General features: G+C 44.9%; 1 protein-coding gene and 1 long non-coding RNA gene across 2 annotated transcripts; one reads left to right on the forward strand and one right to left on the reverse strand.

Moving 5' to 3' along the window:
• Window positions 1-5,270: 5,270 nt before the first annotated feature.
• Window positions 5,271-11,974, reverse strand: LOC137479174 (uncharacterized). Its single transcript, XR_011002012.1, has 2 exons — window positions 9,829-11,974; window positions 5,271-7,351 (listed from the first exon to the last, which is right to left on the reverse strand). It is a non-coding gene; the product is annotated as an uncharacterized lncRNA (long non-coding RNA).
• Window positions 11,975-14,573: 2,599 nt separating this feature from the next.
• On the forward strand, window positions 14,574-22,084 carry PTGS2 (prostaglandin-endoperoxide synthase 2). Its single transcript, XM_068199478.1, has 10 exons — window positions 14,574-14,660; window positions 15,007-15,123; window positions 15,235-15,378; window positions 15,805-15,948; window positions 16,328-16,509; window positions 17,314-17,397; window positions 17,568-17,814; window positions 18,718-19,004; window positions 19,166-19,313; window positions 19,457-22,084. Exons 1-10 carry the CDS (start codon window positions 14,606-14,608, stop codon window positions 19,861-19,863), a joined length of 1,815 nt encoding a protein of 604 aa, XP_068055579.1. The 5' UTR covers window positions 14,574-14,605; the 3' UTR covers window positions 19,864-22,084.
• Window positions 22,085-26,168: the final 4,084 nt, after the last annotated feature.

Raw genomic sequence — 26,168 nt, forward strand, 5'->3', positions numbered from 1 at the left:
CTTCAGTATAAAACATCCAGATGTTTTATTGTTTTTAAGAACTGAGCAGTAATTCTACCATTCTTGAAGGTCCCAGTGCTTGCAGTTCTAACTGAGCTCAGGTCATAAATCCAGGTTAATGGTGCTCAGAAAATCCCAAGTAGTCCAGCAGACACAGAGGGCCATTAGCAAGGAAAGATTAGATTAAAAAAACTGACTGCTCCTTCCCTGATGGAAATTATTTTCAGTTTCAACTCAGCACAGTTTAAAAAAAGCTCCACAAAATGGAAAGGATCCCAAGGAGGAGATCCCTGCACTGAGGCTGACATGGGAACTGTTTGTTCTAGTAAAGGACTCTGCTCCTCCTCCGTGCCAACTCTGACAGTGCCAGAAACAGCCCCGTGTTTTTACTGCAGTTATGCAATCCCAAGGATTATGCCTGGCACACAAATAGTCTTCAACTCTCTTCCCATATTAGAGAAATATCCCTTTCTTTTCCCCATCCACAGCCTCAAGTGATTGGAGGGGAATACAGGAGCAAAGGATGAGAAGGAAGACCAGGAATTCCATCTGCCATTGTTAATTTTACCTTCTTTGAGTGCAACAGGCCCCTGGTATAAATGGGGTGCACAAAGCATGGTGAAATTCTGAACCCATCAGCACCACACTGTTCTGGTTTGAAAGCAAATCCAGTGAGAAACTCCAAGTCAGAAATACAATTTATTAGGAAAAGGGAAAAAGAAAACAAAATACATGCAATAATACAAAAGAAAAGCCACTGACAGAGTCAGAATACAACCTGACACCCTGTTGGTCAGGGTATTTGTGGCAGTCCAATTGGGAATTATGGAGGCTGCAGTCCTCCTGGAGTGTCAGGTGTGGTTCTGTCAGAGCAGTGATCCTGTAGAAGGGTGTAGTCTTCCTTTGAAGATCCAGTGGAAAAACCCAGCTCTTCCTCTTGGGAATCCAGCAGAAAAGGCTGACTCTGGTGTCCCAAAACCCAGATTATATCCAGTTAGGAAAGCTTGGCTCCTCCCTCTGGGCAGAGCATCTCACAATGCGATGCTGTAACTTTTATCAGTCCTGCAGTGACATTCAATAGCCCATTAACAGCAGATGTCTCCCCAGAGGGAGGATTGGTTTGTGGAAGAGATAAAGAAAACTGCCCATTAACAGCAGATGTCTCCCCAGAGGGAGGATTGGTTTGTGGAAGAGATAAAGAAAACTGCCCAATTAACAGAAGATAACTGCCACACCTCTAACAGGTGGCAATCGAATACATCTTGCCTTGCAATCTAGGACACACACAAAGCCTCTGCATCCATAATATCCACTGGGGTTAGGGGCTTGAAATAATCTACATCTAAATCAAGTTGACTGCAAGTTCCTATAGGGGTTAGGTAAGATTTTATCTCTAAATGCACATGCTATAGATTTCTTAGCCAGATTGGAATTAAGTCTAGTGCTTCAAACACATCAAATAAATTGTTCACAGTGGGTTCTCAGAAAACCCTTTAAATAAAAGTATAAGTGGTTGGATGTGTCACATATACAAGCATACCTCCACACACTCTGTATCTATATAAATGTATCTGTCCAGGATAGTATGAGCCACAAACAGGCACAAAAGCAAGGCAAACACAACCTGCGTCACACCAGAGTAATATCCATTACTGGAGAGAAAGGCAAAAGAAACCAAAGGAGAAACCAACTAACAACCAACTGAAGTTTCCTCTATACAACTGGACATGCTCATTTAACAAATTCACAGAATGGTTTGGGTTGGAAATTACCTTAAAGCCCATCCAGTGCCACACCTGCCATGGCAGGGACACCTTCCACTAACTCATGTTGCTCCAAGCCCCGTCCAACCTGGCCTTGGACACTGCCAGGGATCCAGGGGCAGCCACAGCTTCTCTGGGCACCCTGTGCCAGGGCTCCAGAGCCAGGTGCTCCTCTGTACAGCAAAGATGTCCCTGCATCGTTGTTGATTCCAGATTTAATTTCACCTTGCTAACGTTAACCAAAAGCGGCAATTCTTGGGTATTTTCAGAAGACCTGCCCAAATCTTCCCTCTGTGAAAAAAACAACTTGACTAAATTATCAGCTCTAATTCTCTGCTCTTCTCAGATGATTTATCTGCTGATTTATCTTGACAACTCACAGTTGTGATTCTGCTTAGCCAATCCAGTGTCTCTGCTTGCTGGAAAGACTAGGAAATTTGATCTTCTAAATAGTGACAGGAACAAACCTAAGACACAAATGCCACTGTGTGGTGGTTTTTGCTAAAAGAGGTATAAGATACAGCTAAAACATGTGCTGGCTGGATGGTTAGGGATCAATAAATGGGATCAGGATCCTAAAACTTCAGCCAGAAATAGGCTGGCTTTGAGAAAATTGAGGTCATAGTCAGCCAACAACATGCCAAGCAACTAAGAGCACATGGGCAAGAGTTATCCTTGAGGAGGGGGTCATGGATTCATATCTGGAAACCCAATAAACTGGGGCTGAGAACAGATGGACCTGAACAAACATAAGTACAATATTTCCACAGGTAAAAGACAATTCGCTTGCAGACCCCTCCTCAGCATGCATGGCGTGACCTGGAAATTTCTCTTAATTGAAATGCATAGGGAGGGCCAATCCACAGAGCACAGATCACACCTCCTGACCAGAGTTTGCAGTCACACCACTCAATCTGTCTTGTTGGCAAGATTATTTGCACTTTGTGATACAGGCTCCCACTGCCCTTGCATCCCAGGTATGGTGAATCCAGTAGGAACTCCAAAGTGTGCCCCTGCCCAGGGGACAAGGCAGAGGTGACAAACCAGTCCTGTTCCTCTGCTCTTACACTTAGGGGTTTGGCACAGGAACCTGAACAATTCTCACCAGGCTTCACATGAAGCTAATGGCAAAAGCCTAATTTTAATCTCCAAGTCACCTCTTCTAGCTCTGGAAGGACTAGTTCACTTGTTTATTTCTCCACGGATATCTTGGATAAAGCTTAAGGTGATAACGCAGTGCCTTGCATAAAAGGGTAAACATGGAAATTTGTCATGAACTAGGAACATGCAAAACAAATGATTATTCACTTCCTAATATTATGCTTTCTTTTAAATAAGATGTTCTGTCATAAGAAGTGATAAACTTGGTCACAAATACAGAAGCTTTGAGACTGGGATTAGGTGAAGATTTGAGAACATTCATATGATCCATAATGCCATCAATAGCAAAGACAGCAAAGGGTTTGCTCTTAAGAATACATATCTCCTTAAGTAATTACCTCTGAGCATAGGGGAGAACATGAATATCTATGGTTGGTGTCTGGAAATACACAGATGGGTCCTCACCCTTCTCTGAATGAGGCTGGTCACGTGTTGGAACAGCAGCAGAAGTATCACAGGAAAATCTGTAACACTACACACACCTGAATGATCTTTGATCTGGGGCTTCTGTCAGCAGCTCAAACCTCCCATTCAATTCTCTCCAGGTTCAGCTGTTCCTAAAACTTTTCCAGTAGCTTACCCCTTGTATTAATTTCTATTTTTTCACCTTACAGAGATGCATGGCTCTTTAGAGGTGAGTATATCAGAGTCCACTTTTCCTCATCATAATTCTGTGCATTAAAGGATGGGCACAAGGTTGTGCCACTTGCAATGTAGACATTCACCAGACAGGACTAAATCAAAATCCTTCGTAAGCCCAACCTCATTTTGGCTCCACCTTTCCCATTTTTAAAGTTGTAAGGAGACAGCCCAAAAAGAGTCACAGTTTCACCAGATGTGTGGATAAATTTTGTGTTCTCTCCTCAAAATGTCGATCTGTTTAATATTTTTTTTTTTTTTATTATTTACAATTTCCTGTTTAAATAAATTTTATTATGCCTTACACATATTTATCTAGTAAAGTTCACAAAACATACATTCTGGAAATCTGGAGAATGCTGAGGTTAGAGTCAGGGAGAGGAGACAGAACAAGACACACAACGTACATCACTATCCATGGCTTGCATACTCTCACCATCATCAGGAAAAGGTTTTGGACTCCCCATCTGTGGAAGTGTCCAAGGTCAGGCTGAATGGGGCTTGGAGTAGCCTGGGATAGTAGAAGGGGCAGGTGGTGGGACTGGATGGGCCTTAATGTCCTTCCCAACCTAAAACATTCAGGGATTCTGGGGTTCTAAAAATGGACTGAATCATATGAGTGTCCACACCCAGCTGAGAGCAACTTGCTGGGCATTTTCAGTTGGCAAATATTTTGAAAACCAACATTTTTCCTTTTTGATAACAAAGTGGGAAGACAATGGGAGTGAGAAACTAAAGACAGATTATTAGTTTTGGTCTTGCTATGTTTTCACCTTTATTCTCTGGTCAAACAAAAGAACAACATGATGCCAAAAACGATCACCTAGCCATGCCCATTATTACTTAAATCCAGTCTCTGAGCTGAACACACAGTCCCTATGACACAGGGATAGCCTGGTGTTCCAGAACTTGCAGCTCCTCATAATCCCCAATAAACTTTTCAGGAGGTTTCAGGGGTTTCTGACAACCTCAGGGAGCTGAACAGCTCCTGTAACAGGAAGGCAAACAAGGCTCACACAGCTCCCAGCCCACGTTACGTCATGTGGATAAAAGGAGGAGGTGTGACCTCAAAGAATGACAGCAGTGGTTATCACTCCTGCAAAATTCGTATGGATTATTTTAAGATGCACGTCAATTCAAATTTGTCATCTCATTTGCCTAATGGCACTTTATTTAGTAACTAAGCAAACTATTTATTTCTGTTAGCATTGGTTACCTTCATGTTAATTATTACCTTTTAGTTTTGAGGGTAGCAAAAGAAAGGGTTTTTTTCCTTGGTTTTTTTTTTGGGTTTTTTTTTTTCCCAGAGGTTTTTATATGCATCTCCCCCTAGCCACAGTACCTAGCTAAGTTTTGAGTTTATTAACACAAAATTGTGGGTGGGCAGGCACTGGAAGGGGCTGCCCAGTCCCCATCCCTAGAGGTGTTTAAGGAATGACTGGATGTGGCACTGAGGGCTCCAGTCTGGCTGACAAGGGCTCGTTGGGCTGAGTGCTCTGGTCTAGCTCTGGTGATCAGTCACAGGTTGGACTGGATGATCCTGGAGGTCTTTTCCAGCCTGAATGATTCTGTGATTCTAAAACCTCTTTAGGAAGCCACACATCTAACCCACCCCAGGTGCATGGAAAGGGCTGAGGGGTGAGTCCCTTTACCATGCTGGACTAAAATAATTTCAGCTCTTGTCAAAATGAAGCACTTTGCATATCCTCAGGAAAAAACATTGTATTTTAAACAAAAATTCTGCAAATGTGGAATACACTGTTTTCCACAAGCTTCAAATATGCTATTCCACACCTGAAAATAGATCTGGATATGCCTGGGGTTAGTGTATTTAAAGACATGTTCTCTAGCAATGCTCCTGTTCATGAATGCCTGATCCCAGGAACAATAGGCATTAGAGCTCAGGGATGAGCACTCCATCCCAAAATCTGGACTGATTCCAGACACTGGTAATTTTAAAAGAAGGTTAAAAATGGCTATATCAAATGTGAAATTCAAAGTGAGAGAACAAGATTCACCTTATGATAAGGATAGAGCTATATCAGGTGGAAAAGCTAATTTTTATACACAGGAGGTGAAGATTTTATTAATATTTTGGTTAAGCATCAGAGCAAAATGGAACAGCTGAGAAAGAGTAAAATTAAAATCACCCTCCTAATTAAGTTGGAATTGGAACACCTGGGAAGGGGATGTTTTGAAATGTTCGCCTGGATGAAATCCAAACAGCCTTAGGGTATGGAATGAAACACATTATCTCAATCAACACATTTCTGGATGACTGCAAGCCTGAAGTCATAGAAGGTTTTTTGCATAGGAGGTGGTTCCAAGTTAGTTAGGTAAGTGTTATCCAGCAGTGTATGAAACCATTGGATCTGAGGAGTTCTGCAGATAGGCTTGTTTCACTCCTGCCCACCATGGACATTTTAACTGTCCACATTCTGATGCTGTGCATAAGTTCTTTATTTCACACTGATCTTGCACTGCCTTGTGCTGAGGAGGACTTCTAGCTAATTGGCAATTGGCAAAATATTCCAGCCCAAGGATAAGTAGAGCATCCAAATCATTGCAATGTAAAACTCCATGGGGCTGCAGAGACTTGTTTTGGAGCAGCTAACAAATCACCTGATATGAAAATATTGCACACCCAGTGGGTGCAGCACACTGAAAAGGACGTAAGGTGGTTATCTGGTGATTCCTCCGGTACTTTGCGTTTGTTGGGGGCTTTTTCTCCACTCTGCATTGCTCACAGGCCTCCCTTTACTCATTTACATTCATTAGTGCTGCAGAGCAGGGAGCAAGGAGCCTTGGGCAAGGGGCCCAGCATTCCTATTGCTCAAGTATAACAGAAATTATCTACACGTAAATATTTCCCCTCTTTCCTACCCTCAGGAAAGTCTATAAACATTTAAAATCCCCAGGAGCTAAGTTGCAACACTTCAGAATTATTCTGTGTGCAACAATCCATATTTGATTGATCTGGGCAGGAACTCCGGCCTTCCACAGGAGTTCAGCCAGTGGAAGTTCACAAGGTCTCTCTGGCCACATCCACACCTGTATTCCCAGCCACCCCACATGGGCCCAACCCCAGATGATCCCAGTTCATGGAGTCCAGGAGAGAGGGTGGAGGAGTGTGTTTGTGGTGAGAGGAGCCATGGGGAGTGGTTTGCATGGCAGCTCAGGCCCTTCCCACGGAAATTGAATCAAGAGGAAACATAGGCGTTGCACAGAGTCAGGTGTTCTTTCCCCAGAACGGGACCACTTTACAGAGCTGCAGGCACAGAAAAGCTCCATGGAACAGCAGGGAACTGTGATTCCCACCAGCCCAGCCACTGGCTGCTGGCCTGGGCACCACTGATGGCCTGCCCAAGGCTGTGACAGCCTTTGTGATGGCTGGAACCAGTCACACACAGGAACTGCTGATGCCTCAAAGAAGCACCAGCCCAAAATTAGCTTCCAGACAGAGCTCTGTGCTGGTGATATAAACCCTGCTATTTCCACCTAAACCTGGCCTCCAGCCCACGGGCCCTAGGTTGCTGGCAACTCTCTCCAAAACAATCCCCAGAAGAATGCCATCTGAAACGAAACTCCAAAATAACACACACCGCCAGAACGCTGCAAAGCCCTCATTTACTTAATGAACAGAGGGGCAGCCAGCACAGAGTTTCCACAGCTGCTGGAAACCACTGAACAGACAAGCTGATTGTTTTCTGTTGGGCTTGTATGATTTATCTCCTCTACACCGGGAGTCAGGATGAGAAATAAATCCCAAAGTATAGTCAGGACTGCCTCTGGATAAACAGAAAAATAGTGGAAGAGAGACATGTCAATATTAAACCAAATTTGCAACTGCTCCACAAAGAAACACCATCAAAATTCAAGATATAGGATGAGTTGTGTGAAGGACAATAACAAGAACCATAAATTCACACACTTTACTTGTAAAAACAGTAATTAATCTAGCCATGAGTTAGTCCCTAACCCAGACACTTCAGTTCCTGGAACAAACACTCTTGTGTGAGAGCACATCATCTTGCAAATCATGGTTGGAGTTGACGAACTACAAGGTCTTTTCCAGCCCTAAGGATCCTGTGATCTCCAGTTCTGCTCTTTGCAAAGGGCTGTTTCTGCAGGCACACGGTGCACCTGGCTGGCTTCAGGTTCCCCAAGACATCCAAATGGCAATAATAAACAGATGACATTCCTGAAGAGGGATGACTGACACAGCTCCAGCACTGAAAAGAGATATGGGATGTTTTTCCTTGCAGATATAAATTCTCTGGGCCGTGGCTCTGAGCTCTTACAACCACTGCAGGGCTTGTAGATCCCTAATTATTTTCTATTTCTGTAATTTTGATCATTATACATTTTCTCTAATTGCATATTCTAGGGAGAGGAGTCAAAGCCAGCGAGGCTTTATCTCCTGATGAGCATCTCCCGGGCACAGTTTCCCTCAGAGGCTGGATTTTAAGCCCAGTGAGCTGGCCAGGTTTTTATGCCATTGCATAATTGACCGTCTCAAAAAGTAGAAAAGTATCTGAAGAATTTCCAGATGATTTGCTTTTGCTTAGAGTCATATGTCTTGGCAAGACAAAATATGATGTGATGTCTCCTTCCCAATAATCTAATTTCACTTTGAATAAAGCAGGAATTTCTCCAGTTTGTCTGTCCTGAGGTGTACATTGTCTTGATCTTGTTCTGACCTGAGTAGTTTAACTCACAGTATTTCTTCAGGTGCTTCCAATTCCCAGTGGTAAGTGCAAATAATTTGAGTTTCTGGAGGCCTGTTATGGAAAAGCATCATGGGGCACAATTTTAATCTGGTCACTGAGTCCTTTTTCCTCACCAGTACCCAGTAACCAGCTCATTCAAAATAATTTCATCCCTTTTATTTCTTAATTTCTTGCTTTTTTTTTTTTTTTTTATTGTAAGGGTGTGTTGGAAATGTGGCAAAGTGACAAGCCATTGGAAAACAGTCCTGATTTAATTCTGGAAGTGAAGATGAGTAGAGAGAAGCCTTGGAAGTTTGGGTATGCTGCAGTGGGCAAAGCCTGCTCTAGGAGCCTCCCCACCCTGGCGCAAGCCAAAGCCATAATTTGTGCGGGCACTGTCCATCCCAAGGGCTGCCACAGGAGCTGTGTCATGGAACATTCTTCCCTGGCTGACACCAGATGACTCCTCCAGCCTCCAGCTGGGAAGAGCTAGAGTCAGTTTTAAGGAACTCAGTGTCTCAGTAGCAATATCGGAATCCCCTTTAGGCCCCAGCGAAGAGTGCAGGGGGACCTTGGTGGAACCTTCCCTGTGGGCACTGATGGAAGGGTCACAACAAGGAGCTGCAGAGTGGAGCTTCCCCCTTCTCAAAGCACTGGATGGCATTGATCTGGGGAGACCTTGGAGCCCCTTCCAGTGCCTAAAGGGGCTCCAGGAGAGCTGGAGGGGGACTTGGGACAAGGGAGGGAGAGACAGGACACAGGGAATGGCTTCCACTGCCAGAGGGCAAGGTTAGGTGGGATATTGGGAAGGAATTGTTCCCTGTGAGGGTGGGCAGGCCCTGGCACAGGCTGCCCAGAGAAGCTGTGGCTGCCCTGGATCCCTGGAAGTGCCCAAGGCCAGGTTGGACAGGGCTTGGAGCAACCTGGGCTAGTGGAAGGTGTCCCATGGCAGGGGGTGGAACTAGATGGCCTTTATGGTCCCTTTCAACCCAAACTGCAATTTTGTGATTCCATGAAACCACGAATTCACAGACAATTTTACAAAAGCCTGCAGAGCAGAGCTTACTTGGTGGAACAGCAGGTTTTGCACTGTTGTAAACTGATCTGGTAAATGCTCTTGTAGAAAAAAAATCTTATTTGCAGAAGTAATGTTTCTTTAAATTTAATGAAAAATGGGGTTAATGAATAAAGCTAAATAAACTTCAATACGCAAAGGCATGTTTTATGTAAGAAAGCATTACACTGAAATAATCTTCCACTCAGCAAAACCCACCTCAGTTTCCCTTATCCACTTTAATGTCCATGTGCTTGAAGCAAAGGAAAATTCCACATGATTGTATTTGCCCAACAAAACAGCATGAGGCTGGATGACAGATTTCACTAAAATTAAGCAGGAAGTTGCTAAAAGAAAATTCAAGCATCTGCATTGAGGAGGGAAGTATTTGGAAATCTCTCTAAGGAGGGTTTTCTGTGCAGGTTTCCCACAGAAAGATAGCCTTTCAATATACAATGAAAGGCTAAATACTTACTAAAAATGGCACAGCAGAAGCAATTACCTTAATGTGAGTTGCAGCTGGTGACCAAAAGCAGATAAAATGTCAGCTGACGTTTCTTTATGTAAGGCAGTTACAAAATCTCATGACGTATTTCAGATCTGCCCGTGATCAAATGTCCACATCGGAAACACATGGAGGCTGCGTGGGGAAAAACGGGCTCTGCAAAAAAAAACAGGATCATGGGAGCGGGGAAGTTCATGGCTTAACTTTGGTAACAATTGCCAATAACAATTGCCAATAAGGAAAACATCCTTTCCTTCAGTCAAGAAAAGACAAACAATATTTTCCATTTTAATAGATACACCTTATATAGGAAAAAAAATCCCATAGATGAGTGTATCCAAACAAAGTCTCTGAAAAATTATTTGAAATTTTAAAAAAAGTTTAAAAAAATACAAGTCTATTCCAGAGTGTGGCTGCCAAAATCTTATGTTTATCCAATAGTTCATGTTTATGGTCTTCCTCTTTAAATTCACCATAAAAAGGAATTTAAAGTCTTGTAACCTAAAAAAAAAAAATTTAAAAATAGGACAGATTGTAGTTAGGATGAAATTCTCAGTCAGCCTCTGCCTCAAACTACCATATAGGATAAAAATGTTGTGCTTCATCCTCCATTCATCTACACTCCTTGGAAAAAGGTCGTCCTAGAGAGCTTCGAGCTGGGTTTAAGTAATTTAGGGCTTGTTTGTCAGGAACTAGTCAGGCAGGACTGAAGTTGTGACTACCAAGAGTGCCAGTTAGGAAAGGAATACTCTAACACACTTCATCTGAACAAACAAAACACAGTTCTGAAAGCCATTTCTGTAGGGGCTTCATTCATTCCCTTTCATTTAAAATCATGGGGATTCAGTGTCTGGGCATCTCCCAAGGAAAGAGCTCAGCCTTGCTTTGGATCAGGTGGAGATCCACATTTAAGCTGAGCAAAAGAGAGCAATTCTTGTGTTCTTTTCCACTCAAGATGTGTATCATGTCCCAAGCAGTGTGCAGATGCCCAGTAGTCATGATATCATACAGGCACCTGGCAAAGAATTTGCAAAGCAAACAGGCCTGGGAGAAACCTGGGCACCACACAGCACTGTACAGGTATCTCATTTCACATCTCATCTCTGCAGGTAAATCTGATGTAAAGTCACTCTTCTCACCTGTTTCATTACAGCCTTTGACTCGTAACTGAGTCTGTCAAGAATGCCAGAGAATTAGAACAAGAACTCAGAGACATTATTAAAAACAGAGGCTTGGAAAGGGTTTGTTGAGCAGGGCTTACTCTCTGCAGATATTAATGATAAAATGAAATCTATCATATTGGAAAGCATTCCTCAAAACTCTTACTGGCTTGCAAATAAAACACAAGCTGTGGATTTATGTTGTTTTCCAGCAGCTGAAGTCCAAAGGGAAGCTGCTCTTAAAAAAAAAAAAAAAAAAAGGGGGGACTCAAACTTGCTTAGGTCTTGCCTAAGTCAGATGTAGATTTTTGTGCCACCCAACTTTTTTTTTTTTTTTTTTTTTTTTGTGCACATTTTAAAAATATAATTCCAGGAATAAAAACAACTCCAACTGAAGCTGATTTGGATAACAAGGTATGCTGCATTTCCCTACACAGTGACTGACATCCACAGGTATCCCCCTGAGGCGAGCTCCCAGCTCACCCTCCTGGTCCCCCTGCAACAGGTATGTGCCAGCAGCCCCAGCCCATGCACAAACATTCCTTGCCAATCACTGTCCATGGGATTTCTCCTGAGGGCAAGGCACTCCAGCTCCCAGCTCTCACACCCTCTATATTCATATGTAGTTTTGCCTGGAATTGTGTTCCTAACAATTCCAAAATCGTGGTAGCCTGGAAACCCCATAAACGAGGACCTTTTTACTGCAATTTTCCTGGGGAAAATAAGCAAACCTCCCTTGTCTCCAAACCAGGTAATGAGTACTTTTGTTTTCCAGCACAACCCAGGGTGCCAATGAAACTGGGACCCAGGTGATCAGAGTGCTCCATGAGGACACAGCAGGAAGACGCAGGGAAGTAGAGCCTAGTTGTCTAGCCAGGGTGATCCCATGAAAGCACAAAGCAATTTCATAATCAAACCCTTCTGTTAAGAGAGCTCGAATACTGCAAAAGGCACAAAACAGGAACTTAAAGACACCAACTTCCCCCAGAGATCGTTCAGTTCTCAAGAACGTTGTCGGAATATCCATGATTGTTATGGTATCTGTGTCCCTCGGAGTGTGCTTCCATTGGGAGCTACGTATCCAAACTGACAACAGACTTCAGACTGAGCTCTTTGTGCCATAAAAGAGCAGCAAAAAGGCACAGGGCAAATGAAACTGATTCACATCCCAGGAAACTACTGTGCTATAAAACAGGAGATTGCCACAGTCACAGAGGGAGGGAAAATATTTTAAACACATTAAAACGGCTCAAGGATAAATTCAGCACTAATTCAGCTGGGTTCAGTTAACCAATTGCAAAATGGAGCAGCACCAGTGCTGAGAGACAATGTTTGCCCTGTTGCCACTCCATCTCCCTTTCTTTTGGTGGCATTACTGAAGCATGTCAATCCTTACAGGTCACTGCATCCTCTGTCCTGAACCCTTGCCTTGGAAAGGTGTGAATTTATGCAGTTAAACCTAAAATAGAAACAGGAATAGCTTCAGGGAATTGCCTCCTGCAGAAATGTCAGCAAATGCAAAAAGGCTGAGGTTGACGAAGGTTCTCTGTTCTACAGGCTGCTCTGACCTGGACCAAAGGTACTTTAAGTAACAGAAAGAAAAATAACATTAATTCTTAGCAAAGATGGTTTATGTGCTAAAAATGGAAAGAGCACTTAGTTGATGCATAAAATCTCCACCTGGTGGTGAATCCTGCCACAGCAAACTTCCATTTCTGAGAAAAATTCCCTTTCCAATATATAACCAGTTCTTTCCCCAAGATAATCCCAAAGCAACAAGTGGGGAAGGGCAGCCTCCTGAGAAGCAGTACAATTGTATCTCCCTGATTTTTCATTATTTTGGAAAGCTGAAGAATCCCTTCAATTCTATTGCAGCTGACAGTGACACAAGTGACATTCCCCAGCCAAAATCAGACTCCAGGGAGCTCACGTCACACTGACTGCAGCATTTGGTGGAAGGTGGGGGGTGCTGACTGGTTTTCCAGCTGCAGAAGTACTGCTTCTCAAGGGGAAACATCCTCTCCAAAGCCTGGAGTTCTGCCCTGTTTCTTGGTTTACTTTTTGATTAATTATAATAATTGAAAACTTTAAGCATCATCAGTTATCTATATCTCCAGGGTCCTCTAAATCATAGCACAGTTACCTTTGTATTATCATTTTAGGGGCGATTGTCTAGCTGCACACAATTACTTCAGTTTTCCCCTTAATGTTGCTGGTTCTACACTCCAGAAACATTTTCCTATGAATGTTATTTAAACACAATATCTCACTTGCCTGCTGTTTGCAGTAAAGTCTTATCGTGTGATAGCATCCACAAATGCTTTGTGAGATAGAACAAAATCAGTGTGAGATGGACATATGAAATGTACAAAAAAGTGTGTAGACCCTTGATCTATGGTGCTATGCATGCCATAGCCTGATCCACTGGATAACCAACATTCCGTATTTAATTGATTTGGCTTATGCAAGAAAAAATATCACCTTTTTTACACTTGATAAGACTGAGCAAGACGTGGCTGTGGCCACAGGCCCCTGGTTCAGATGGACTGACAGACATCCTCTGCTTAAGTGTATGACCCAGCCTGTGGTTTCTGCATGCAAATGTATAAAGAAATATCATCTGCCTTCTCTTGATTATGCAGCTTTTTGTGTACCAGTCTTAAAACATCCAGAAAGACCCACTACTGATGTACACAAGTTACTCACTGACCACAACACGCTTTGGGGCCAAAAATAAGATTATGATTAAATCAGCCTGAATCCACTTTCCGTCAAGCCAAGGATCTGCAATTCAAACACCATCAGCCTCACAAGCTATCTTTGTTGAAGCCACTATGGATTTTTGGTGTTTAATGGTGACCTCGAGGGCGAAAGTGCAGCTCCACACCGCAGGGTTGCACAACCCCATGACATCCTCCTGCTTTCATTGTCATTCCTCACGCAACAGGCACTAAAAATAGTAGCAAAGCATTCTGGTTAATAAAAAATAATCTCTGACGAAAAGATAACGTATTCTCAAAGAAATTAGGGAGAATTTGTTTACAGGGCAACTATAGGGGGGGTAGGGGTGGGTGGTGGTGGGGAATTTAACAGAAAAGTACTGGGGGAAAGCCACTATTTGTTCAAAAAATGCCAAAAAACAGGAATTGGTCTTGTCAGACACACTAAATTCCCCAAAACAGAACCAAACTAAAACTAAATTCCCTCCAGCATTCCTTCCCTCCCCGCTGTGCGGGGCGCTTGGCAGCGCGAGTGCTGCGCAGCCCGTGTGCGCCACAGCCCTCCGAGCTCCTGCCGAATGAATTCAAGAAATAGTGAGTCGTCAATCAGCGGAAGCCCGCGTTGCCAGGAGCCCGGCGTGGCGCCGGGCCAGCCCTGAGCCGTCCCCTCGGCCGGTGACGGGCCGTCCCTCACACCTGCCCGAGCGGGGCCAGGCCGGGGCGGGCCGGGGCTGGGGCGGGCGGAGAAATTCCCTGCTCTCTTCATGCTTCCGGCTAGTGACTCAGCCTGGCTCCGCTCGGCACTGCCATAAATACGGGATGCGCGGCAGAGGCCGGCACTTGGAGCTGCCAGCTCAAGCCCCGGGGAGCCAGCCCCGCCAGCCCAGCCCCGCCATGCCGCTGCTGCCCCTGGCCCTGCTGGCCGCGCTGCTGGCCGCCGGCCGCGCCGGTGAGTCCGCGCCGCGCTCCGGATTAGCGCACGCTTTGCCCTTCTGCTGCTCCTGCTCCTCGCTCTCTTGCCATTTCTCTGCTGTGTAAGGGTGCCAGGTCCCCGCTGGCCTGTGAGGGATGATCTCCGCTTCGGAGGGGGGTTATTGCTGGCAGCAGACAAGAGGCGAATTCCTGCGCTTTTAAAGCTGCTTCCTGGTAGCTCAGAGGTCACCGTGGATGGATGGTCGCTGTGATGCTTTCCCGATCAGCGATGAACTCCAGGGCGCTCTCGTTCGCTGTATCAAGTCCTGGCAAGGTGGGAGTGTATTGCAGAGATGCTAACCCGAGCTCTGCTTCCCCCGCAGCCAACCCTTGCTGCTCGAACCCCTGCCAGAACAGAGGCGTCTGCATGACCTCTGGGCCGGATCGCTACGAGTGCGACTGCACCAGGACGGGCTACTACGGGCAGAACTGCACCACGCGTGAGTATCCCACACCCCTCTCCCTGGAAATGAAACGCACAGTCCAATTCCAGCATTGCAGGATGTCCTCCATAAGCTAATTGATAATAACCTTCCCACTGTTGTTCGCAGCGGAATTCTTCACGTGGCTGAGGCTAGCACTGAAACCATCACCAAACACTGTCCACTACATCCTCACCCACTTCCAAGGAGCCTGGAATATCATCAACAACATTCCCTTCTTAAGGGACACTATTATGAGATATGTACTAACGTGTAAGTGCAAATTGTCTCTTCCAGTCCTCTTAAATTTTACCCCAGAATATTGTACTGAACTGATCTGTCTACAAACCAAGCAGCCTAAATTGCACTGAAGTTAAAGCACCAAAATTTAAGACTTATGCATGATGCAGGCTTGTATGAAACATGCTGAAGTGCAGCTTGATTCTGCTTTCTGCAAGAGTCCAGGATTTTGCTGATATGAACTTGGCACCCCATTGCTCATGTTATTAGTGAGATCCAGCTGATCAGCCAGGATCCAGTCCTGTTATTCAGTAACCATAATCATATTTAACATCAGTAAATGATATGTGTGGAATTTAAAACTGCTGCCAAATATATGTAAAAGATCTGGCTTTGTGATTTACTTTTGGAGACTAAAATGTACAGTTAAAAATAACCAAATATTTATTTGTCTTTCAGCAAGATCACACTTGATTGACAGCCCACCAACTTACAATAGTGACTACAATTACAAAAGCTGGGAAGCTTATTCCAATCTTTCCTACTACACAAGAAGCCTTCCACCAGTAGGACTTGACTGCCCAACACCAATGGGTGTTAAAGGTGAGGAATAAACCAGACACGTAATGATTGCTTGGTCTTTTCTAAGAGGGAAAAATTAGTAGTTCCTGCTTGTCTGTAGCCTTTTTTCAGTGTAGTTGACTTTAGGAATAACCATGTTTTGGATATATTGTTTAAATATCTAAAAGATATTATTCTGGTTCTTGCTATTGAGTTATATGCTGAAAGCAGGGAATTTAGAAATTTCTAATAAAATCAAGAAAGTGAGCATAGAAAAGTAGGTAATTCCCCTTGTTTGTATGCCTCTGTCATTATATTCCACTGAAAGTCTTAAGTCAGTCTTAAGTCTTTTTCTTAGGAATAAACTTCTGTACTGCATAAAGGGTTGTCTTGAGTATCTCACTGTCTGTTTCTCCCACAGGTAAGAAAGAGCTCCCGGATTCGAAGCTGATCGTGGAGAAGTTTTTGCTGAGGAGAAAGTTTATTCCCGACCCGCAAGGCACAAACGTGATGTTCACGTTCTTTGCCCAGCACTTCACCCACCAGTTCTTCAAGACGGACCAGAAGCGGGGCCCTGCCTTCACCAGAGCGCTCGGCCACGGGGTACGGTCACGGCCGGGGACGCGGCTCGTGCTCTTCGGGAGCTGCTGAGCGGCTGGAATGGCCGCAGTGGCATCCTGCAGGTTGCCAGGGGACACAAACACCTGTGCACACACTGTGCCACAATCCCGTGGGATTACCCCTTCTGTAACTGCTCCTCAGGCCAAATTCCAGTGTTCGGCAGTGTCTCTTCTCTGTGCAGAACCACGTGCTCTGCACAAGTGGTTCTGTTTAAAATACCTGCCCAATGATCTCTTACTGTTCCCAAAAATCTACTTTCACTTAAAGCATGTTAGATGGAGTGAATATCCAAAACTTCTCTGGACTCTGACAGTTCCAAAGAGCCATATCCAGCATTTAAGTATTGCTTATTTACTGCCAATAGTCTTAGTTTAAAAAGACCTTCAAAAGCAGACTTGGATTTAAAATCTTTACCTACAAGATAGGCATCCTTTGGACAAAGAGTTCTTTACTATAAGTGTCACTCATGTCCAAACCAAAGCTATAAATTGTGTGTGTATATATAGAAAGATGTCTGCATAATAAAAAATTGCTGACACTTTAAACAGAGTCCTTTTATATTACTGATGTAACAACTGCCTCTTATGCAGAGATGGCTCCAGTTGCCAGGAAATAATTTGGCTTCATCCTAAATATCGGTGCATGATACTTATAAGGTAGCAGTAGTATAATTGAAAGGTAAACATCTAGGGGTGAACTCCTATTGGTATCCATAGAAGAGGGACTTATCCTAAAATAGCAAAAAATGCAGGTTAGCTTCATGTCCCAAATGCTTTTATTTTATAGGTTGACTTGAACCACATTTATGGAGAGACTCTGGAGAGACAGCTTAAACTGAGGCTTCGAAAGGATGGAAAGCTAAAATACCAGGTATGTCTTAGCTCAGAATTCCTGCCTTCTTACTGGATGGCATAGATTTCCTAAATTAGTGCTGTGCGAATGGTGTAGGTGATCTAAAGTGTGAGTCAGAGCTGAGAGAGTGGACACAGCTTAACCAAAGTATCATAGCTCACAGCTCCTGTTGTTTCCCCCTCGCACAGATGATCGATGGAGAAATGTACCCGCCGACGGTGCGGGACACGCAGGCAGAGATGCTGTACCCACCCCACGTGCCCGAGCACCTGCGCTTCTCCGTGGGGCAGGAGGTGTTTGGGCTGGTGCCAGGGCTGATGATGTACGCCACGATCTGGCTGCGCGAGCACAACCGCGTCTGCGACGTGCTCAAGCACCAGCACCCCGAGTGGGACGACGAGCAGCTCTTCCAGACCGCCCGGCTCATTCTGATCGGTGAGAGCCCTACTGCTGTGTGCAGCTCCAGCCCGAGCCTGCATGGCTGGAGTGAGGGGGAAGCTATCCCCTAAATTGGGGTGGGAGTGGCTCCTTCGTGGCCTGTCGCTGGGGTTGTGTTGAGGTGCAGCTTCCCCCTAGCTCTGCTAAACATGTAACTGAAGAAAACTCAGGGACAGTGAATTCCCTTATCTGAGGGAAGCAGAGCTGAAAGCAGTGAAAAGACAGGAAGCTCAGGTTCCTTTCTCAGAGAAAGCCTGTGAGGTTGGATGACCTCAGGCTCCCTGATCTGGGGTTTTGGTTTTTTTTTATCCTGGGGTTGGGTCAGCTCAGGTATGCTTTAAAAGAAGGGCTGTGATTAAGTCTAAAGTTCAGAAGGTTATGTAAAATGTAATTCTGCATAGTTCTCCTGTCTAATTGTATGCCCAGTGATATTTCATCTTATGTAAATGGTGATGTGCTCTAAGCTGGAAAAAACCTTGCCTCAACTGAAACCATAAACCAAGACAATTGTATTACCTAGTTCAGAAGCCGAGATTTGCTTTCAGACATCAGCTTTCTTCATTATCCCCTCCCCTTGTCCTAGAGATATTGTATAACTGAACACAGTGTAAATACTGGTGTGTGCTGTTCTGTTGAGGTTGCAAGGAATTGTGTCTTGAGAGAGGGAAAACAGGCTGTAGAAAGTACGTCACTACCCACAGCTGAGAACTGTTGGGATCTGAAGTACTGTTCCACCCCTTGGTCACATAAAATGCATGAATTGCTTTCTAGGAGAGATTACAGAAAAGTGTTTGTTGTCCTGATCACTGTAGTATATTTTAGAGCAGTTCAGAAATGGTGTTTTCCCTGCCACCGAGGAGAAGCAGTGCCAACATTCTCTCCTGTTCCTTTGTCCAACAGGAGAGACAATCAAGATCGTTATAGAGGACTATGTGCAGCACCTGAGTGGGTACCACTTCAAGCTGAAGTTTGACCCCGAGCTGCTGTTCAACCAGAGGTTCCAGTACCAGAACCGCATCGCAGCCGAGTTCAACACCCTGTACCACTGGCACCCACTGCTGCCCGATACCTTCCAGATCCACGACCAGGAATACACCTTCCAGCAGTTCCTCTACAACAACTCCATCATGCTGGAGCACGGACTATCCCATATGGTCAAATCTTTCTCCAAGCAAAGTGCTGGCAGGGTAGGTCCTTCCTCAAGTTGATGGTGAACCAACAGAAGCATGACCCTCTGGGGGTGGGACAAGGGAATGGGATAAAGCTATTTAAAACTAATCACTTGAAAGCACAACTTCCTCATGACTCATATCAGGAGATCTTACAGCTTTTCCTCTTTCATGTACAGGTTGCTGGTGGGAAGAATGTTCCTGCTGCAGTACAGAAAGTGGCAAAGGCCTCCATTGACCAAAGCAGGCAGATGAGATACCAGTCCTTGAACGAGTACAGGAAACGCTTCATGCTGAAACCATTCCGATCCTTCGAAGAGCTTACAGGTAACAGCCCTCATCCTTCCCAGCAGATAAGAGACATTGGCATAAAATGCCCACAGAGTCCTGCAGTGTCATTACTGGGCCTGAACAGGACAGTCTTGCACAGAAAATGGAGCTTTTCCACTTACAGTTTTTACTTGTTGCAGGAGAAAAAGAGATGGCAGCGGAGCTGGAGGAGCTGTACGGGGACATCGATGCCATGGAGCTGTACCCAGGCCTGCTGGTGGAGAAGCCCCGGCCTGGGGCCATCTTTGGCGAGACCATGGTGGAGATGGGGGCGCCGTTCTCCCTGAAGGGGCTGATGGGCAACGCCATCTGCTCCCCCGAGTACTGGAAGCCCAGCACCTTCGGGGGCAAGGTGGGCTTCGACATCGTCAACACGGCCTCTCTGCAGAAACTCATCTGCAACAACGTGAAGGGCTGTCCCTTCACTGCCTTCCACATCCTGCCTCCCGAGCCCACCGAGGCCACAATTAACGTTAGTACCTCAAAAACTGCCATGGAAGATATCAACCCCACGCTCCTGCTGAAAGAGCGCTCTGCCGAGCTGTAGACATCCAGCTCTCTCTCTCTATTTATTTATTTAACTGTGTTATTTATTCTATTTATGGCTTAGTATTTAAAAAACCAACTTGAGCATCTTCATTGTGGGGGTTGCTTTAAATTCCTTACTGAGGTAAGGCTTAAATTTACAAAAGGGATTTTCTGTGTTTCAGCTTGACAGTGGTGAATCCCTTGTTTAAAATCTTCTGTAACAGAATGATGTATTCCAAAGTGGATAAAGGTTCCATCTTTTTACTATTGTTTTAATACTTGATGAAGGGGAGTGGTGGTTATTCTCTCTGGCAGTTTTCATAGGTCACATAACACTACAAAAGCAACTTTTTTTCTCAGCAAGTTGAAAGCAGCTATTGACCTAAAAGTACAAGAAAAAAATCTGACTTAATGAAAACTGCCAGAAGAGATTATGGATTTCATATGAGCACTCAAAAATTAACAAAAAAATACTTGAGACTCACTTCTTTATGTAAGGTCAGAAAATGCATTGCATTTGTTGTTGATACTACCTCTCCCTCACTGCAGAGAGGGCACTTTGTATCATAACTTAATGTCTCATGTACAAATCCACTTCTGGATTTAGATGAAAGTAAATTTTTTTACAGCTTTATGAAAATACGTTTTTAATGTTTTAAATATTTAAAGTAAATTTTTTACAACTTTTTAAAAATATGTTTTTAATGTTTTAAATATTTAAAGTAAATAGTACTTTTCCTGGATTCTACTTATTTTTGAAGGAAGTGTGACAGATGTATTTGTTGTGTAAGGGGGTGAGAATGAGATACTGAGCTTAGCAGTAACTGACTCTCAGGCTGCAATACAAGGCTGCTTGCATTTGGATAGGGATGTTTTTGTTATGTAACTCTGGGGAGGTCTTAAACTTGGCCCAAGGCACTGGGATTCTTTTCATAGCTGTAGTTCTCTGGTCTACTTGATAATGTAATTTTAATGTCTGTAGCTGGAGTTAGGGTGTGCTATGGCTTTGTGCTTCCATAAACAGGGGGGCTGTAAACTGAGCAGCTCTGTAAATACACAGAGAACTGAACACAAGAGATTCAGCAGCACTTCCAGACACAGGAGGTAGTTCTGCCTGTGTGCACAAGCTGTACGTGCAATTTGTACTTCTATTTATTGGGTGGGGAGGAGGGATAATGTTTTATTTATCATTTATAAACAGAATTATTTTAAGTAAGTGGCTTAAGCTTCTTTAATACTGGCCAGCACAAAATCTCCTAGACATATTTGACCTAATCCAGCAGTAAAATATCTAGTCTCATCTGGGCACATAGATTACACAGGATCTTGTATAGGACTTCAGACTTTGCATGTAAGGGTATCTTTTTTTAATTTCTAGAGAGGAAATGTAGAAGATGATCTTCCCATAAAAGCAACTGGGGAACTATAGGGAAAAAGAAAATGTCACTTCAGACTGGAATAGAGCAGCAACCGGGTATTCTGTGCCCCTGCCCAAAATTACTTGACTACTTGGAAAAGGACTTGAGTTTTCTATTTCATCTGAACTCTCAAGCACTTGTAGAGGCTTGTGCATTGTACCAGCTCTGGCAGCAGTGTAGTTTGTCTGTGGCTTCTGTTTCCATGGATTTGTGTCGAGCCAGCCATGCCTCGTGCTGGGTAGGGCTGTAGTTGTGGCTATCAACAGCAGAGCCATGCTCTCCTGCAGCCATCGATACCAGTGACTCATCTGGAGTGGTCCTTGGTATAGATGCTGTGGGAGCAAGAAGGGCATTTGTTTTCCTTTCTCTGTTTGAAGCACGAAGAAGGGAAAACCTTCTCTCCCCTTGTTTGCAAAGGTGGTCAGTACTGTACGTGCTAATGAGTGAGCACTGCTCGGACACTTGTTCCTCGTGCAAATTGTCCATCAGATCCAGCCCTGGGCACCCTTCAGAGCACCCTTCTGCCATTAACCCAGGAGCAGGGTTTGGCAGAGAGTCAAAGGGAGTCAAGTCTGGACAGATCGAGTTATTTTGGGGTAGGCACAGAGGAATTCCTCAGGCCATCTCACTTGAGTTAAGTTACAGGCTGCTTCAGCAAGGATTCCTGTGCACTCTGCGTTCTGTACTCTGCAGCTGCTAAATGTGGATGTTTGAGATTATTTATTTAAAATTCTGTGAATTGTTTTTCACTTTATTTTTGTAGGACAACAATGTTGTTAAAATGCAATTGTTTATATAAATAAATTGAAAATATTACCTTTATTTGCTCCTTTGTATGTGTTTTCCTTCAGCAGTATTTAGGGTGGAACAGTTCTTTAATTGATTACATGGAGAATTACAGGGCATTACCAGCAGCACTGAATTCTCTGATGTGTCGAACCCAAGATGCCTGTAGCTTAAATTGCCCAGATGGAGTAATTTTTTTCCCTTTGACCTCAAGTGAAAAGAGATTTCACTGTTCCATCCCTGGAGGAGCCAGCTCCTCTTATCTAAGGCAGAGCTGCCAGCACAGCCCTGGCAGTTTCAAAGGGAAAGTACAATACTGGAGTTGCACAACACCACCTTGGTGTAACTGACTTTCCTTCCTTTCTTCCCTTTTCCCAGGCTAGAACAGCCTAGAGCTGTTTCCTTTCATGCTTGGCATTCTCCAGAAGGGGAAACTGCTTTGGGATGCAAGTGACCACTAGACCACAGCAGGTCTGTGCTTCCTGAAAGCTGGAGCAGGAGCTTGGACAATGTGTCCAAGTTTCACCTCTGGTAAGAAATGAGGGGAAGCTGAGAAGGAGATGTCCCAGGAGATCACTGTACTGCCTGTCAGTCACCACCTGCACCAGCCTCTGACCAAATGTCATCTCAGTCCCCCTCGATTGTCCCACTGCTGGCTGTCCCCAGTACTCACCCATCCCAATACTGGTGCCCTGTCCTCTCACAGCCTCTGCCTAGAGACCAGCCCCAGAGCCACAGTACTTCATCCAGAGCCACCCAAAGTCCTCTTTGGTCCAAGCTCATCACAGTGTCCCACAGGTCTATATTCCCAACAATTCTCCAGCCCTGAGAGTGTGACAGTCCTGCCTCTGCTTTAGACCTCGTTTCCATCTCCACAGATGTGCAGTTCCTTTGCATTCCTCCTGTACCCAGGCACCTAAATACCTCCAGAAATTCTCCTCACCACTCACTCCTCATCACTTCAGTGACCATCTTCAGTCCCAAAAATGAAACATCCTGAGGACTCTCGCAAAAGCATCACTTCAGTGCTTCTTCAGGCTGTGGGTGAATGGGGCAGGTGCAGACCACATGTGGGGCTTTTTTCCTTTGACACCCATTCAGCTCATTGTCCCCACAGGTGAATTGCCACTTCCCTGTTTGAGGGGGAAGCTGAGTAAGGGAGGAGGTAAGACAAGGCCGGTGGTTTCAGTGGGAGATGACAGGCAGCAATCAGGAAGCTGCGGGATCATCCATGGAGAAGGTGTTTTGGGTGACTGCTACCCTAATTAGGGAAGGGCCAGCCTGAATGGATTCGAGCACAATGGCTGAGATAGTTTGGTCGAGGAGCTCCTCCTTCCCTCTGAGCAGGGGCATGTCCTGATGACACAAAAGACAAGAATGTTCCCCAGAGGAAACCTGCCCTGCCAAATTCTTGCTCCCCAGCCTGGGTTGAGGGAACTGTTGCAGCCTAGGAAGTGTAATAAAGGAGGGGGACTCAGCAGGAAGTCTGTCCAGGCTCATGAGAGCTCCATGCTTTGGGAGGAGGTCACCTCCCATCTCTGCCAAGGGCTTTCCCCAACATCACTCCCTCTCTGCCCACTGCATAGGAATTCCTTGAGCGCACTCACCACTCTGCAGTGGTGCCCTGCAGGCACCTGACTAGATTGGGTTCTGCACCTGAGCTGAGCTGAGCTGACCTGAGCTTCGCAGTGAGCTCCCAAGGCAGCTGCTTTTCTAGATTCCAGGAGACCTTCCTCCAACAAGTGGCTGTAAGAAAATAATCCTTTGGTTTTCAGCATCAATCCAGGGAAGTCAACAGGTGCCTTGTCTGGAGAGAGGGAATGGATCTGCCACATGTTCCCTGCCTGTCCACAGCCAATGAAATAGGTGAACAGCTCTGGAAAGCTTATTGCAAATCTGTGCTGCTCCCATTGGAAGACCAGGAAGGAAAACACCAAAATGTTGTAGGAATGTACATATAGGACAGAAAAGAGTAGGCTGTAGTTCTATGCTCTAAATGTGGAAAAGGAGGTGAACTGAGACATCCTACCCCCTTTGCTAAAATGCCTTAAAAGGGCCACACAAGGCAGAAATGCAGCAATATCCCAAAGGAATATCATAGGGAATAAACCCTCCTTGGGAAGAGCTGTGTGCTCCTCTTCCTTTAATCTGGGATTTCAGTTTGCAAATAACACTGAGGAGCAGCAGGATTGGACTCAATTTGTAATTCTTTCCTCTGATCCTCTTGGGTTTTTTTTCCTATTAGCGTAAAATCTGGGACTTCTGTGCTTACTTACAGAGTAAGTCCAGATATTTTCATTAACAGTGGCAGGACACAGATCACAACCAAAATCAAAGCCAACCCAGTTTTCCATTCAGTGATTTTCTTGTCTGAAAATCCTGAGTATGCACTGAAAATCTCAGTGTTCACATCCATCCAAAGCTCGTGAGAGCAAAGCCAGAGGTGGCCTGGGCAAGCTGGGAGCTGAGCAGCTTTGGGAGAGGGAACCTGTTAAAGCTGGTGAGACCTCACCAGTTTGCCATTGGAGAGGGCAGGGTACAGAGCACTCTGAATCTGATTCATGCTGGTTACTTTTCATCCAGCGGGCATTCTCCATCGAAGAGAAAGCAAGGCAGGGAAACCCTAAACCTGGGCGAAGAAGACAAGTAATGTTCAAAACACTTGCTTTCAAACCAACCCACTGCATACCCACTGAGGATCTCTGCATCAATGCCTCATCCCTGGAAGTGTCCAAGGCCAGGCTGAATGAGGCTTTGAGCAACCTGGACACCTGGAAGTGGCAGGGGGTAGAGAGGATCTTTAAGGTCCCTTCCAACCCCAACCAGTCTGGGTTTCTATGATTCTGTGTAGCCTATAGCAGGGCACATCTACAAAAACTTGACACTTACCAGAAGGACACTGGCAAAACACAAAATGTCACGCAACAGGAGCATCCTGCTAGCAAGCGCCTCAGATCTTTACGTAATAGAATCAGAATCAGTAGGGTTGGAAAAGACCTCCAAGATCAAAGTAGCAGCTCATCCTTCTGTCTCAGAACAAGCCCCACAGTCCTTCCAAGGCACTGTGGGAGCTGCATTCCTGCTCTGTATTTTATTTTCTCGCAGTAACCAGGTGTAGCCCAGGCTCACTCCGTGGTGGATATAGGTGTGTGCGAGCATCCCTGTCCAAACCTGCCCTGCTGACAGGGAACTTTAACACCCATTCGTTTGCCCCAGAAGTGCCGTGTTTGAGGTTGACTTTCCTCTGAGAGTACCTGAAATCTTTGAAACCCCCCCTCCCCCCAAAATTGCTAAGAGTGAGAGCAATGCCCAGGACATTGAGCAACTGTGGAGGTGGGAAGGCCTTTTCCCCAAATGGTCTCATCTTCCTTTCCCCTTTAGAAGATCTACCCAAAGAAATTATTTCATAGGCATTCATCAAGGGAACACTGTGCAAGCCACACAGGCTTCAGCTACAGGGATATCCTCAGATTTATGCTGGAAGGTCCTTAGAGGTGGGAGGTGAAACCAAGAACACAAGGAGCACCAGGACTTTGGGGTAAAAACTTTGGACTTTGGGGTAAAACCCAGCAAAAGGATCTTTTAATATGAATTTAAGCACTGGAACTCTCCAGTAAGCCATGACAGAGTAACAAAACACAGCTGTTCTCCAGCAGCTCCAAAACCCTGCCCTGAGAGCTGAGACAGCTCAGTGTCCTTGCAGTTGTGGCTTTCCAGCTTGTTGCCTAGACAAGATTAATTAATCCTGCCTAACAAATAATGGCAGAGCTTCTAAGTAGCAGTGGTGGGTACTCATTAAAGCAAATCCTGGCTGAGCTGGCACAGAGGTGAAATAGCAGCTCTTGCACAAGGCAGGGATGTTCCATGTGGTGATGCCATCACATCCAGAGCTATTACATCCAAAGAGGCAGGGAGGGAGAGACCATTCCAACTAAATCAGGGCTGGGATTTTTATAGCATGGAGAATTTCAGTGAAGGCAGGAAAAAAAAATAAAATTAGAAACGGAGTGAGTTTTCTGAGTGTCCAATGCATTGGTAGAATTTCAGGCAAACTCAGGATGTGTTTCTGGCAGTGGGACAGTGAACCATCTTTTCACTGCTTGCTAGGTCAAGTGTTTCA

The sequence above is a fragment of the Anomalospiza imberbis genome, chromosome 9, assembly GCF_031753505.1.
Source record: "Anomalospiza imberbis isolate Cuckoo-Finch-1a 21T00152 chromosome 9, ASM3175350v1, whole genome shotgun sequence".
In the NCBI taxonomy this organism is placed as follows: domain Eukaryota; kingdom Metazoa; phylum Chordata; class Aves; order Passeriformes; family Viduidae; genus Anomalospiza; species Anomalospiza imberbis.